The sequence below is a fragment of the Styela clava genome, chromosome 6 (assembly GCF_964204865.1).
Source record: "Styela clava chromosome 6, kaStyClav1.hap1.2, whole genome shotgun sequence".
Lineage (NCBI taxonomy): Eukaryota > Metazoa > Chordata > Ascidiacea > Stolidobranchia > Styelidae > Styela > Styela clava.
The window spans coordinates 22,228,979-22,246,508 of record NC_135255.1 but is presented as its reverse complement, the minus strand read 5'-3'; the positions used below and the strand labels follow the sequence as shown (position 1 = coordinate 22,246,508).

The following is a 17,530-nucleotide window of genomic DNA, read 5'->3' as shown; positions in this document are numbered from 1 at the left end:
GGCATTTGCATAGAGACGCGCGAACAGCCATACCTGGAGTGCGTGATCGGTAATAGTTATATCTTGCCATTACAATGTAATTTTAGTTGCTTGGCCATATTTTTCAAAAAGTCTCTATTATACATGGGATGGTGTTTAAATATATCCGCACTACTGTACTTCTTTGCAAACAAAAGCTTCGCTACATCTGCTCAGCAGATGCATATTGCTATTTCCAGGCGCACATTATTAAGTTTGTTCTTTATAATACTACAGTATGTGAAACCACACATTTAAGAAAAGTCGGCCAAAATGAAATTCGACACCACCCAGCACTCGCGCATGTCTCGTCTGTCGTCAACTTGGGATTTCTATATATGACGTAGTAATATAATGCAATACTCGAGAGATGACAAGCAGTTCATTGAACTGATAGTCTTGGCATGCTAAATCAATTATTTCGCAGTGATATATTTTTGGATTACCATATTGTTTTTGGCGCTCCCGTAGTATGCGAACCAAGATGGCGCACAACCTGAAGCCTAACCTGGTACACATATTATGTTCAGGTTGTGGGCCATCTTGGTGTACATACTACCGGGGCACCTTGTTTTCAGACCCAAACGTTAGTTACAAAGGCTACAAAAAGTTCACGCGCTGTGATTTATTCTCCCTTTACACGATCCGCCAATCTACATTGCGCCGAAAATGTATTGTTGATTCGTTTGCGTGATTATTTAGGAGTAAATTTGAACCGATTTTTACAACTCAACAAAGGATCTTTTCCACAAGAATTTCAAAAATGCCAAGGCAGTGTCACAGGCTCCCATGAACTTCTTTCACAAAGATTCAGAATAGTTACTTAATGGTGATTTGAATACAAACTATTAATGGAAGTGAATGGGAATTTCTGACCTAATCTATTGAGAATTTGAAAATGCTCGCGAATACTTCAAAAATGGCGCCAATTATAAGAAGGCTTGTTCAAACAGGTTATATGCTTCATGTATAAGTCAATAGCCCTTTCGAATGCCAACAAGTTAATGCCAAAGCTGTACGCATGAAACCTGTTGCGATAAACGTTTGACAATTGCTTTCGACATGATCACGGTAACTAGGTATCCCCAACAAGTAAAATTATGGTAAATAATGTCTCAATAAAATCTATACAATTTTGACATATTGTACTGACATTTTAAATGCCTTTATCACTAAGTTTATCTGCTCGTATTTAACGCCCTATACTGACCTGAAACTGTGTGTCACGAAATATAAGAAACTAATAACTATAGCTGTTGAATCCGTTGTTCAAATGTACTTACAAGTTATCGCTTATCGTCGCATTTTTGTGAACCTCAAAATAGAATAACAATGTTGCTTCTGAACGCCATGACTCAACGAATGAGACATACCAGACTACAATCGCGTGTTTTTTTACCCAAAATATCGATGCTTTTACCGTCAACCAAGATCAGGTGATCTTTTGTTGATATAAACAAAGATGTGAAATTTTTTCAAAAATAAGTGTTATGCAAAATTATGAAAGCATATGAATCATTTACTAAAGCCTGCATGCAAAGATAAATGCTTTCGTTAATCAGATAATAATTTGGGCTTTTGGGCAATTATATAATGCTCGTTGTGCTAGATGTACAATCTGACATGCATACAAATACAATTTAGAATAATTACCCCAAAATAATATTGAAATTTTGGTAATTTGACTGTATTTAAGCACGCTACTAAATTCGCTGTGGACGAAAACGTTCATTTGGCGCCACCTTAAGGGAATAAATGAGTCGCTCGCTAAAACATATGTACATTCCAGAATCTTGACAACATCATCGAAAAACTTAGAAACGACTAATTTAGCGACCATCCCTACTCCAAATTTTGATCTATCCTTAGCTAAATGTTTACTGTTTCGATTCAATCTTTTTAACACGTATTTGGAATTATCACACTCAGCTATATAGTGTAAATTATCGGGCCACTCTAATCATACACGCAGAATGGGCAACATTCGATCGATGAAATATGAAGGTATATGCACTAAAATTAAAGGAATAAAAATGAAAGTATCGCTGACAAAAGGGAAGGGAATTTATCTATGAATAGCAACTCATCAACTTGAGCATTTCTCTACCTTCTTATAGCTGACACCTATCTTTTCAGAACTTTACCTTTTCTGCCTAAATTTTTGCTAATGCATCTGACACCTAACATTTCACTTGGGCCGAAGTTTCTAAACCGCTATAATTTAAAATCAAGTTAATCAACACGGAAACCCAGTACTTGTTACAGCTTATTAGCCAATAATAGTGCTTTTTGGAAGCAATTTATTCAAACTACGACTACTGAGAAATCTGAACTGATTTAACCGCGCTTTCAACAAAGCTTATTCTAATTTGAAGGTCGTTCCGACTAACATTCACACACGACCGTCGTCGTCGCATGATGTTTTTTTAATATGAAATGTAGGCCAATCGACGTCTCGTTGAGGAAATACTAACAAAATACTCGAGTTCCGCAGCGGCAATCATGCGTGAAACCCCGCCAATTTTAGTTCAAACTACGCTACGTTAAGGCTTTGATACGCAATGCCTCAGGCGAGTAATGCTTGGTTATATTTCATAACTTTTTGATCCTTATTCGGCGAAGTGATGAAAAAACAACACGCGAGGTATCGTCAAGGCAAATTTACTCCAAATACGAGCAAACGAATTTTAGACCTAAAACAAAAATCACAAAAATCCTAAATTCGCTGCTGCATAGCAAATTATTTTAAATGCGACATATTGAATTGGCAAAAAATTCAACCTAGTAGTCAAGATGGAGCCACATTTCCGACTCTTATTATGGTTGCTTTACTCCCACTTAGCTAACTGATTTTAAGCCTCAGCGAAAGTTTTAAAAGCCCTTGAAGCGTTCTCAAGCAGCTATTATTACCCAATAATCAAATCATTCAAGAAGATCAGCTGTACTGCGAAGGTCAAAGGTGAGTTCCGATGGGCAATATTTTGAATTCGCAAATTTATGAATAATTAAAATGTTTTGTTTTACTTTCACGTCGTCGACTCCGCCATAAATAAGATACTGACAGTAAGACTTGCCAAACCTCATGTAGCCAGCTGGTTTCGAAACTGTACAAAGAATGATCTCCGCGATCCATGTATTTCCGTTTGCTTGGATGCACAAATTACCATGCTGTATTTAAACAGATTGAAGATATTTACAGATTATGCTAAGACTAAATCTTACCCTTCTAGAAACTATAATAAGCCTCGCACATATCAGTGTCTTGTTCAGTGGAAAAGTGTAATACTCAATTAAAAGAGCTCGCGATAATATTTCATGCCTATTTGATATTTCTGCATAGTCATGCGTAATTTTAGTTCAGACCCAAATCCCCTGGTCTAATTTCCAACTTAAATAAGCAATTTCCCAATATCAATATTGAAGTCATCTAGAAAGCAAGTGGCAATGCGAAAGTTCTGCATTCAGTTTTGCAACATGTGTTAGTCAACGCTCGGGGCCAAATGAATATGTCAAATATACGTCGAATAAAACGATGTAAATAAACAAAACTGGTGTTTGTTCGTGTGTACCAAACGGAATAAGAATCACTTCAAGATGTGAAGTTTTGTTACTAAGCAGTTCGGTGTTTTATCTCAACAGTTATGTGCCATTGCTTTGCAAATTGGGATTTAGGAAATCGACAATAGTTTGAAATTGATTGGGAATAGCTCGAATAGCTTGTACGAATCCAATATTGCATACGAATTATTAGCTACAAACAACTAGCTCCAGCTTTTCGGAAAAATTAAAAAAAATAAAGACTTGAACATGTTCGCTCAATTTATAAAGCTATCTCGATTTTTTGCAAATTCATACCAGGAATTTTTTTTTTATTCAATTCATTGTAGTGCTCATTTACTCGTTCACTGTCAGTCAACTTCTCAGCAATTAATCAAAACTGATAATACTTGATGACTGTTACTTCTTTAAACCAATAAATGAAGCTAAACAAGCTAATTGATCGACCTTTTTTCGAAAAAAACATCTTTGGACAGCGTGCATGTACTGGAACAAATAGCGACGATCGATCTAGACCTCATATAAAAAGTTACACAGTTATAATGATTTGCTTAATACTTGGTTACCTCAGAGATAAAGGTCGAACGCGTACTAAATTCGACGTTTGTTCCATTTATCGCCATCAATCTCATTGAGTCAAACTTGATATAATGTCGATCATGATAGATTCGAACGGTCGATAAATTTGCCTTAGCTAATGTTTCTGGCAACACTTTTCAACAAGATTCCGATATTTGAGCTACCGGTAATACTTTATACGCAATCATTTTTTAAATACCAAGTATACGGTCACAAAAATTACCAGCCTTTCACCATGTAAAATGCTTTAATTCATCTCTACTTATTAAGCACGATGACTACCATAGCATAGCCAAAAATGGGCCTCCAGAAGTATGTGCACCAAGATGGCGCACAACCTGAAACCTAACCTGGTACAACTACTATGTTCAGGTTGTGCGCCATCTCGGGAGGCCCCAAAAATCACACTCTCATAGCTCGTTTATAAAACCTACTGCGTATACTCGTTTTCTTACCTATCTCCAGAATTTAACTACGTCAAATTACGATATTTAGAATTCTAAAGTGAAAGTTCAATGAACATTCAGATAAAGTTATTTAAAATATTGCTACAAAACTATATTATCAGCTTGCTAAATTCACAATACCTTCCATCACATACCACTTACGGTTTCCAATAAGCAACGACCACAATATACTAAGAATGCAATGTAATAATATATCGATTAGGAAGCAATACGACAACTCATTATTGAGATTTCGACACATTATGAAATTAACGGATTGACGTTTGTTGTAAATGCCATTTCATGTTAGTGAAACCAATAATAGTCCTAATATATATATTTTAATTATGCCCGAAATAAGTTAAACTCATATATATACATATAATATTTACTAATCTTTTATGTCTACAAGAACACCATTGGGTTTGAAAATCCTATTTTTACCAATAGGGACAGGTAGCAGCAAAAATAATCTAGGCCTCTAATTTTGATAAATCTTTGTCTCGATATTTCACCATAAAACCTAAGATTACGAATAATCCAGGTATGTATTACTATTTGAAGAAACCCAAAGCAAGGTTAAAATCAGATAATAAATATAAAACTCTGCCAAGTCCATGACGGCTACCATGGAATTAATATAAGGTTGTTTATCAGATATTGAAGAAAATTACTCGAATCGAACCTTATCTGAATCTACCATGAAACGAAATTTTACACATTCAGTCACACTAACCCTTCCTTGAATTTTTTTGTTATGAACATGATACCAATATTGTTTCTCATTTATTTACCAAACCGCTCTCCCAACATTCATGACTGCTATAAACTTTACCTTGCACCACATTACGTTGCCAACACAGCTGGCTATTGATTCGAGACATTGTGCTGCGACTTGATTGAAGGCTTGTGACATATTTGCAAATCAATTATTTCATCTTAATTGGTAGATTTGAAACTCATTATGGCCAACATGCCTATGGTCAAACTTGCTTATATAGGCTGGACTGACAATCCGAAATAAAAATCGGAACGGTCACGATAAAGTCGTTGAATATTTGATATTAGTCACTATTAGTCACACATTATATGCAATAGGATGACAATTGAAATAAAATTAAACTTATAGTCTTTTCTATTATACCATCTTTGTGCTTTTTATTATTTTTAGGCTTTTCTCGCTACCCTTTTCGGAGCGAAATATAGGATTAAATATAGGTACTTATGTTAATCATCCGAATTTTAATTTACCATAAAGAAACTCTCGTCATCATAACACTTCTGACGTGTCTAAACTAGATATGTAATTTGATTCCGATATAATATCCGCTACCAATACATTTTTGAATTGGTATGTTTTAGTAAAACGAAGATATATCGCCCCTGTTGGCTCGAAAGTACTTAGCACGTGATACACATAACTTAATAGCTCACTTTTCCTTGGATTTAAAATTATAAACACTGCAAAATGTTGAACTTATTATCTTGAGAATGTAATTTCTGCTACAATACGATTGGCAATGAATCTTGGCAGATTAGTACAGTAAATCACCATGATAGTTCAACATAACAATCTTTCATACCGACTCGCTAAAAATCCTCATTCTCATATCTTCCTTTCACATCCTATCATTTTTATAAACTCATTCGACGAGCATGATATCCCGACGAAGTCAAAAGGATGTCTACATGCATTATGATAAAACAAACTGCGAATAAAACCATTAGCCATATGGCACAAGCAGTTAAATGAAACACTACCTCTGTATGTCGTTTATAAGTGTTTGATCAGGCATAATCGAGTATGTATCACAACTGAAGCTTACAAATTACAATCAATCTATATTTGGCCCCGCATTAACCAAGCTCAATTCCCAACTCTCAGTTCGCATTATTCACTTACACCGGCCACAAAGACTGTTGAAAATGTCACTAAATTCACTCGCATGCAACTGTCATTTATTCCAGCTTTTTTCCAATCTTGGTGGATTAGTTGATCATTCATTTTGAGTTATGTCTGCATATATAGTTAAGGAGGAATGTTGTTGGCAACAACTGAATGATTACGTTGGACGGGACGTATGGGTATAACATAAAAAGTCGTTTAAATTTACGAATTTTTGAAGTAATTTTAAGTGAATTTGGCGGAAATCTGACTCGTCACACGTTGGACATACTGTTAAAAATACACAAAGTTGGTTGATATTTTATAGTATCCACACTGCACATGCAATTCCTTTTTTTCGCTGATAAATGAAATACGTATGCCTGAAAAAGTCTGACTGAAGTCAGACGAAACGTTACAGAAATATATTTGTGCAAGTGTCCGGCAAGACTATTGATTCCCCCTTAGCCACTGAATATTATTTAAAAAGGATAAAATCACATCCAAACAATTTTTTCCCAATCGTCATGTTATTTCATTAATGAAAATATTTTAATTATTTGCCCCGCCAGTCTCCATCCACTGCAGCAGAAATAGTGCTAAGAAAAATTGTATCTCCCCAATTTGATAAGGACCACCAACACTGGGGATAGTATCCTATTTTACAGCTGATCCTCTCAATTTTCGCCACCATGACTTGCCGACTCTCAACTCTCGAATTCAGCAAAGCAGAAAATTCCAACCTGCTGAACTGGGTATATATCTTTTGCCAATGGTGGCATTAGATCACAGTGATTACTTTTATGAACTTTTTCCTGTTTAAGCCTCTACTTTAAATAAAAGTATTAATTAAATGGGAGCACTGCTACTCAGCCTTAATAGTCACGTTCAGTCACACAAAATTACAATAAAAATACACTGTACTTATCAGTCTATCTAGCATCTAGCAACATCTCTAACGACAGATTGTCTGCCGGTGTCTTACTGCGTATGTGACGTCACACAAGGAAGTGATATAGGGGCCATTGAGTATGCACATGTAAATGAGTCATGTCATTGGTTAATTCACACCAGTGGCGGCCTACTGATTGAAGCGTTAGACTCAACCGAGTTGACATCGCAGGTTATTTGTCCAAGAATAAAATACCTTGCACACAACTTCTATTAGCAGTCGCAGGGTGTATTAAATTGGGTCAACAATGCCGCAGAAGCAGGCTTGTCCATGGGACATATTTTATCTGTCCCATTCCCATCCCATCCATGGGATAAAATTCGATAAAAATTGTAAAATTTGGGTTTAGCGTCTGCTAAATGGGACTACATGTACATAGAGACATGCAAAACAACAAAATTTACGGAGTTATTAACTTTATATTTATAACTATTATACATATGTCCATCAGCCATTTCACGAAGTATATTGTTAATGCTGAATTTATATTCTCTTTTTAGAACTAACAAGAGAGCTATGCTCAAATATATGAACACGAAGCCCATAACGAAATGTTTTATCATCACTTCCCCGAAAATCATACGGTTTCCGTGTCACACAGGAAATACAAATGTGTGCCGTCCCATCCCATGGGACGTTTTCCATGTACAAAGTCTGCGGAAAAGCATTTTTCTGTGAGCCCATATATAGCAATTTATCGTAGCTTGAATCGCTTTTCAGACCCACAAGACTCGCTAGCTGTTACGGTCTAACTTGGCAATTCGAAATTTCGCAATCACCCATGACCTTTGCTCGTGACCCCGGAAAAACTTTCCTAAAGAAAGAGGGTGTCTGGCATGTAGTCGATCAGCTTGAGTTGAGCTTCTAGTCAAGTTTATGGATTAAAACGGCGCTGGACCGGCTACCTCGGACACCCTCAACGAATAGTGACGTTCGATTCAAATAGATAGGGGTACAACAAAAGTAATCTCCACAATATGGTGGTTGTGGATAAAAAGGTTTTAACGGGGCGCGGTGCGACTGAGATATCGGGTTTCACAACACGTCTTGCTGTAACTCATTTTTTCGAATTTGTGATGCGCGATGGTTTTCAACTTTGCTGTCAACGGAGCTGATCAAAACAGCATTTCAATAACGTTATGCCGTATGTTATCATTAGTTTATGTTTTCGCCAAGCTGAAGAAGCACACACGATATACAAATTATAATAAAATATATATAAAGAAATTGTATTTCAGGGTTTGGGAAGACGCGGAAAACCAATACTGGTTATCGAGCATCGGCGTCCATATAGTATACCTGTATGGTAAAACGGATGGCTAAAATCATGTAAAAAACGAATTCTAACTGTATAGTTTTATCCACACTCTCACATTTAATTCAAATACTTGAAAATAAGGAACTCGTATTCCGATCCAAGAAACTTAACTTTAATTTTTATACGGAGCTAACTTACGCATTTCGCCCCGAACTAGACTCTGTATAAGCACTAATATCTGATAATGCATAATGAGCTTCTTTTATTTGGAAGTTCCGGTTCGGCATTGCCTATCCAATTTATCACCCATTGGGTGGGCATGGTATCTGATACGCTAATATTTTTTTTTATCGGCCACAATGCTAGGCGCAAACCTGATTTAACTTTATACTTCACAAGAAAACTATTTATTTTACCTAATTTCGTTGCTTGAAATGGTTATTTCACAGCACGGTTTCACACATTTTCCCTTTGTTGAGCATGAATTGTTTGAACATATTGGGATTTGGAATCTACCAATCAAAATACCAATGGAATGTAAACAGGAGGCCATGAGTGCCAAAAGGGGCCACGATTCATAAAAGGATGGCTGGGAACCATTGTTTTATACAAACAAAGACGCTTACGAACGCCTTAACCACTAGGCCATCGTGCCTCACTAACATCCGAGACACGTTACTCACAAATCCTAGTATCATGAGCAGCATAGCTTTACTAACTGTGAAGATATCATGACTGTATGTTAAAACCGGTCACGCTATAGTGACAAATCCCCTGCCTGGTGTGAACAATACTACACTAGGAAAAGTCATAATGACGCAACAAACCTGTTGTTGGGTGAGTCTTTCCACGATTTCTCTGTCGTTAGAATCTCGATATACAACCGGGTCTGTCAGGCCGTCTTCAACGTCTTTCAACCATGTTCTCAGGTCTTCCATACTTTTCTCCAGTTGCGCAACTGCTTGAAGTGTTTCTTTCAATTTTTTAGATCTGTGAGCAAGAAAATGCAAGACATTGACCACGAAATAACAAACAGAGGGATACGAATTAATAGAATTCACAACTAAAGCATATTAAATACGGTTTTAATTATTTCTCTATTGAGTTCAGAAGTGAATAAGCTTGCCCATGTGACTATGAAACCGTAAAACGAGCGTGAAACGTATATGATAAAGTCAAATACTGATACTACCCAGTATTTGTGATAACAACAGGGTTGGTTAATTAATAGAAAAGGGAATCCTAAACAAAAAATGGTAACGAGTCCTATAACTCAGTATCAATAAATACAAACTTAGTTTTAATTATCAAATAAAAGCTTGGAACTCAGAACCAGTACAGAAAAAAAGAAAATTAACATTTAACCAAATATTTGTGGCTACTCCAATTTGAATTAGAATAATCAACGTTCCAAGTATATTTGCAATTAGCCAGATCATGCCTTCAAATATAACTGAATTTAGTTATAAAAAGCTTCAGAATATCTCACAAGTAACTTACTACAATGATGATGTCATAGGTACTACTCAAAAATGCCCCTCCCCCCAACTCCTTTTTCAAAAGGGTTGTCGAAATTTGCTGGCCTTTGCTCTTACTCCTTCTTCACAAAGAATAACAATTTACTTGCCAAAGTATTCAACTTTGGGCTGACAAGCAACATCTAACATTGTCTTAATGCTTTATTTTTCTGCATTAATTTTCATATATTAACCCATTGCCATTCACCCCAAACCTCGTATACAGCGGTACCTGTTTTTTCTGAATCATATTCGATTCTGCTAATATAATCTAAGCGCAACAGTACTGTTCGTCCCTATCCACCCTGAAATGCTATTCTTATTCAATTCCATACCGTATATGTACGTTACGTATTTTCAACATTAGTGGAAAAATAAATTACTGATCCTCACAACGCTTCCATGGATGAATAACGTATATTTATTTATATTTCTAATAACTAGATATCGCACTATTTCTATCATTACTAATATATGCATAATGCTGGAGCCTCATATTGCAAATGTTTTTGATGGTTTGCCAACAATACAACCTTCCGTCGACTTCAAAAATCAATACTAATTTAAGCACCAAACACAATTTGATCGAACCATGCATGATACAAGGCTGAAATGTAGTCGAAAAATATTGCTTGGCTGAGCTTGGCACCCATGGGAATCTTAATCAGAACGCACCGCAATTTGAAAAATGACTTTAATTTATGTTCAACAGGGCCGTTTGATCATCGATCACGAAACAGAATAATGTGCTTCTGCTGTAAAGCCTTTCTATTGCAATTGCAAGCAACAGTTTCGCGCGATGAAAATATTACGCAAATTCACTAGCGTCTAGCAATCATCCGAATTGGATAAAAGTTAAATTGGGTGATAAGTTACGCCAGTATGGAATAACCTTACATCTAATTGTATAAGATTCCCATGGAATTTTTCAAAATTGCAAAGGAATTTATCTAATTTACCATGTATTGTATTGGCCCTCATAGAAACAGGGCCGACCGGTTGCCAAAACTCGCGTGTTATAGTCATCTCGGTCCATGGACGAAAACGCAACAGCACCAGAGAAGGTGACAAAGCAATCTTCTTGTGAGGCGGTCGATTCGGTATATGTAAGATAACACCCTGGACACATTATTTGATTATAAAATGGGGTGCGTATTCCAAGTTTGAGATCGCCGTCTTACACACCGTCATTCACACACTTGAAACAGCATATGGATTCAGACGATAGTTTCTACGTGGTTGCTACGTGCGGATTAATGAACTTCCCGTGGCTGCAGAGTAGAGTCCGTTGGTTTTCACAGCTCACCTCCTCATTTATCTCTGCAGCCATTCGAGGTATTCCAATGCAAAACAAATTTATAATCGTATTCACCATAAATGGTAGCTTAAATGAATTGCTTATGGCAGAACAACGCAATCGTTTATTCGTCTTTACTTTTGAGTGAGTGCTTATTATTTGCAAGCTGGTTAATGACCAGCTATTGTTAGTCTTCGTGGTGGTGGTGTCCCAATCTGTTTGGGATTGTGCTGTAGGAATTCATTTTTGGGTTCGCAGATGGTCGAATTCGATGAACAAAATATTGGCCATTAATGAAACAGAGACATAATAAAACACGCCTCAGACACGAAAACCACCTAAACGCTTGACGCACAGCCTTATTGCAGTAATCTACCAACCATAGCAGCCATTCTCGCAGGAGAATATCAAAACGTAACAAATAAAATTGACTTATAGCCTGGATATTTATTAGTTTTACAAACAGAGTATATACATGAAAAAACAAAGAAAAAGAACATATACTTTTAAATGATTTACACTGAGTATTACTCTACGTTAGAGTGTGCTTCTTAACTGGGTTCGTCGAACTTCTCAGAGGTCGTATTTGTCTTGGGTGTATATTCTGAAGCCTGGTTGCAAGTCATACAACCAGGTGTTATAGTTACAACTGTAGGCCTTCGCTTTTTGTGTATCAGTGGTGTAACAGTAATACGCAGTAATTATCTGCCCTTTTAGACAGTTTGAGATTCTGGTTACAAGTCGTTTAATACGTCGTTCGTGCCAGCCGGGTTATATGGCTGTTACTTGCACATAGTTCATTTCAGCATTTTTGGGCATTTATGGTTAATTCGTGACAGTTTTCAGCATTTAAGCTTTAGGGATTAATATATATGAATCGATTACGGGTTGCAACTCTTGGTTAGACTCATGTTAGGTGAATATACATGATATACTTTGGGGCGGGGTTGATGTTTATAATATTCATCAATGGTTACGTCAAGGTTGAGGATAGTTTTTACTATTTCTACTACGTGATTCTATGGTTACTTATATGAGCCGAATTATATCCACGATCCATTCAAGGTAGTATTATGTCATTTGGACTTATATACCAGCGCGTTTTTCTATTCTACCGTTTGTGGTATATTTCGAAATCTCATGTGATTTTCGCACATGTATAAGGAAGGACATGGGATTCTCTTTTGGTTCTGGGGTTTGATTCATGCACTCATATATCCATACAATATACAATATATACGTATCTACACGGGAGGCCTCTTTGTAGTTTGGTAATACTACCGCATAGAGAAAGGAGAAGAAAAACATATATAAAATACTAGACCAAAAACAGTTGGGATTTCGGTTGTCGACATTGCATGGGGAATCATTTTCAAATTACAGTTTAGATCCACGCACACATGTCTCTATGCTAATCACAATGTATACGTATCTATACTCCGAGCCTAGTTGTAGCTCGGTAATACTACGGTATGGGAAAAATATCTAGACACTGGAATCAATTATATACGATATCGGTGTGCAGACTACGTTATGTTGTTTGAATGGGGTGCTTGCGAGTTTGTTTACAGTACGTAAAAACGTTTAAATACAATTCTACAAGTTACATCGTCGTCTGCTATGACTAGCAAAGTTTCTGCAATTCTACAGTATGAGAAAAAGTATCGATTCATGGGGAATACGTCACGTTGATTAACAGTAACATATTTTAGTTCACTTTGGTAACTTTTACGTTTTTTTTTACATTTTTGACATACGTATTTTCAAATCGAATTCGGGTTTTTAATACATCTTGTGCGGTATCGTCTCCGTTACGTTATTCCCACGTCTCGTAGTTGTTTTTCCCCGAGTAGTTCAATTGTCCTCATTATTCTTTCGAGCTTGAGGTCATTACCCCCCTTTCGCCTCTGTTGTTCAACATTATATCGCCATATTATCTGTCTTTTAAAGCTGTTGAATGTTTGCTTGGAGCTTAGTTTGTGGTTGCCGAATATTTTCCTGTTTCTTGCTTGCCATATAGCTTGTTTCATTGTTGTCAATGAAAAGATTAATATGTTCGCTTCGTCCTTTTCTATACTTTGTCCAAATCTATAATTTATTGTTATATCTTTCGTAGCAGGTAGTGTTTTATTTGGGCTTTTGTGTGACCATGTCCAAATTGCTGTTGCCATTAATTTATTTGTTATATCGCATTCAGCAAATAGGCGTACCTCGGTCTCAGGCTTGTTGAGGCACCACGGACAAGCATCGTTTCGTGCTACATTATTATAAAATTGACTTATAGCCTGATATCGGCTTACAGAGATACACAAGCACTCACTCAAAAGTACATGTCAGATGAGGTGTCTTAAATCCGCATTGTACAGTGTCAATTTATTCTGCCATTTGTGGTAAATTAATTTAACGACAACTTTGACTAAATAAAAAATCAGTCACACAAAATTCGATTCCACGTTAACTTGGACCCGGATCGCAACTCGGCGAAAATGCGACAATATTTTTTTCGCGGCAATATTGACAACATTACTCAAAAGCATGGCTTACTCGCATACACAAAAATACAATTCATATGCATTCTAATAATCAACCATTTGTGTTAAGTTAGTTAAATTGGCGGAACGGATTGTTTTGAGGGCTCCATTGAATCTGAATTACGAGCATAATAGCCTGAATTTGTCGTTCTAAATAACTAGCAGGTTAAACCTAACAATTGTAAGCGATTGCGCCCATATTCGTAATTACTTCACAACTATCAAAACAGTTTAATGCAGAGGCTAGAACATGGACGGCGAGCAGGTACAGGTAGAGCTCATAAGTATAATGGTCAAATTGGATTTTCAAATACATGGGTTATACATTCATATTATATATGAATATTAAATGTTCTTGACAGGGCTTTATAATTAAAATTTGGGACTTATGATGTTTAGTGTTCTCCTGACATTTTCACAAAGTATTTCTTTCTTAGAGTAAAAGTCGTAAAATATGGACGCGTCCAGAAGAATTTTATTAAATTTCGAAGAAATAGAATATTAAATGACGTCAGAAACGAAACGTGGAAGCAGCTTGTGGCAGGTTTATCGATTATTCAGAAATGCAAAATCTTCATGCAATAATCTGATTACGGGAAAATCCGAACAGACGGGTAGATTTATAGGCAAAACAGATTGGTATTTTTACGATTAAACGTGTCATTTCATAGAATTGTCAATTAAGTAAATGCGAATCCAGCAATGAAAAAATAAATGGGTATTTGAACATGATGCAAAAATATTTTAGATATCGCCCTGTCTCTGAGTGGTTATATGCACCTATCGCCATTTGAATAGCCTCCTTCGCAGAAGGCTATTTGGCTGCTGTATAGACAGTTGGTTAGGAATAGAGGTGGATATATGGTCCCAATCACCATTTGAATGGTCTTCCCAATACAAGGCTATTGGGCTGACATATAAACAACAGGTTAGAAATAGGGATGGATATATGGCCCCAATCACCATTTGAATGACCTCCTTCATACAGGGCTATTGGGCTGACATATAAACAGTAGGTCAGGAATAGAGGTGGATATATGGTCTCAATCGCCATTTTGATGGCGTCATCTGTGATGAGTTATGGTAATGATCGGGACGCAACCCTTTTTGTACAATTGATAATATTAGGATCTCAGTTGAGTTGAGAATAATAGCTCTACAAATTTAATCCACGTAGTCATGGCAAACGTTAAATTTTACAATTTTGTGACACTTCTATGATTTTTAAAGTTTAATTTATCACATAATATGACCTATGTCTACCTGCATACTTCAAAATTGAAAATATAATTTCAAATCAAACTACTAATGCTAATGTACTACTCTGTTCATTGCTGAAAGATATTTCTCAACACGCTATAATGTATGCTCACAAGGCACATTACTTTCTCTACAAAAACACTTTCATGCTGAAATGACAGCTTTCAACTTATATCAAAACATTTTATATTTTGCCCTTTGGCGTTAACGGGATACCATAGCGACATAAAGTGAAAACCTTGCTGCTTTTTTAACATGTTTAATAAAGCGTAAAAACAACAAATATTTTACCATTAAATATACCCACGGAATTCCACGACCTATCCAAGAGAAATGTTCAAAATTCATTCTAATTCAAGTATGGCCGAAGTTTACTTATAAACGCCAAATTGTACGAGTGTAAATTTATTTCTTTTGCAAAACTTGTGCCCATAACCAAAGGGAGATTAGCAACAGAAACGAGAGAATTCTACACATTCCAATGGATATGACGTAATTTGAAATCGAGAGAATAATATGAATTTGATTTCGCGCCAAGCATTACGTCATGGTAAACACGTTGCTCAATGAGGCAAGGTAACTTTAGGTCAAAAGACTTGGGCGGATTATCTAACGTTTATAATCGGTGACTGCGATGGTTAAATCACTAGACTCATAAAAAATATATGAACAAAATATACAAATCTTTTTTATACTTTGTTAGCTACATATTGTATTTAGACACATCTTTTTTAAATAAATTGCCAACACAAAGGATATATATTTAGGTGCCACACTTCTTGATACAAATGCACAAATGCCTTAGTTGCCCAGGAAGGGCTAGCCAGGGTAGTCCAAGATTGGCAGCTCCGCGGGCCACAAAATTACTTTTGCATTGTTCGCGATAGGCAATATGTAAGAAGATTTTTTGTTTAATTTTATGACGAAACAAAACAAAATGCGATTTTTAAATTTCTCTCCGAATGTGAAGCGGGCCACAGATAATGAAGCGGCGAGCCACATGTGGCCCGCGGGCCTTGGTAGTCGCTCAAGTTTTGCCTGCATTTACAGAAGCAGCACTGCTGTTAAGACATAAATTCACTTTTTAAATGAACCCATGTTGAAGAGTTTTTTCTGCAGTTAGCAATGTTTTCTAGCTTATTTTTGACTGATAAGCAAACTTTCTGTGTATTTCATCTCTCTTTTTATCTAAACTATAATTCTTACACATTTATTAAATATTAATGTTAGGTACTGATATAATCCATACTGAATAAAATCCGAATTAGGATTGTGTTGGGAAGCTGTTGGTCAGGCAGCTCACATGGAAAAATATTTCGCAGATTCATATGGATCTGACTATATTTGCGTAAAGATCCCAGGATGCTCTATCACCTCACCCAGTATCAAATTAACAAGAAGGAAAAAAAGACCACAAAATAGTATACCATATGTGATATCATCTATCACAAAACAATGACAAACCTTGTTTTATTCATTTTTTCCAGATTCTTCCACCGATCTACTAGCTTGTTGAGTTTATATTCTACTTCCTGTGACCTATGACCCCTGTGCCCACCAATGAGTTTTTCACCCAGGCTCTGGAGCTCTGCTTTTCTATCTTCAGCCCCAAACATTTCATTTTGATATTGCTGTAGATTAAATAAATTATGAATATTAATATATCTCATATAAATATATGTTTTAAAAACCTAAGAATATATTTATTTTACTAAAAAAAGTCTAATACGAATTGAATCAAGAAAATACGTGTTTTAGCCTCAAATACGAAATTCAATCTAATATTTGGAAATATGTCATTATTGGACAATATAATACTATTTGGGACTGCTCAGAAATATTAAATTTTTGTTGTAAAAAAAGAATGATTTATCTATTCAAAATTACTTGTGAGCTATCTCATGAACCCTGCAAATGCGCTAACAAATTTTAAACTAATGAAGAGTTTAAAGTTGATAGAATATCATAAAAGTAGCAATTTTGTGTAAGAGATTGTAAATATATTCATATAAATTTAATCCTAAAAATTTATCAAGACAACAAATACCAGAGTAAAGCAATAATCTAACCTTTTCAAGCTTTTCCATCAAATCTTCGATTGGCAATTCTGGATTTTGTGATATTTTTTCTTCCATATCATTCAGCCATTCACAGAGTTCTCGATATTTTTCATCAAAATCATCCCATTCACCAAGTCTGAGTTAATATTGAAGCAATATAATTAAACCA

The 17,530-nt window shown here is 35.9% G+C and overlaps 1 protein-coding gene across 5 annotated transcripts in view; it reads right to left on the bottom strand.

The window, feature by feature from the left end:
- Positions 1–17,530, bottom strand: part of LOC120331537 (nesprin-1-like) — a 140,667-nt gene that overhangs the window by 18,160 nt on the left and 104,977 nt on the right. For all 5 annotated transcript variants that reach the window (XM_078113642.1, XM_078113638.1, XM_078113640.1 and 2 more), the window contains 3 exons: positions 17,371–17,497; positions 16,766–16,932; positions 9,524–9,686 (listed from right to left, as the gene is read on the bottom strand). In XM_078113642.1, the coding sequence (XP_077969768.1) occupies positions 9,524–9,686; positions 16,766–16,932; positions 17,371–17,497 (457 nt within the window). The remainder of the gene's footprint in view (positions 1–9,523; positions 9,687–16,765; positions 16,933–17,370; positions 17,498–17,530) is intronic.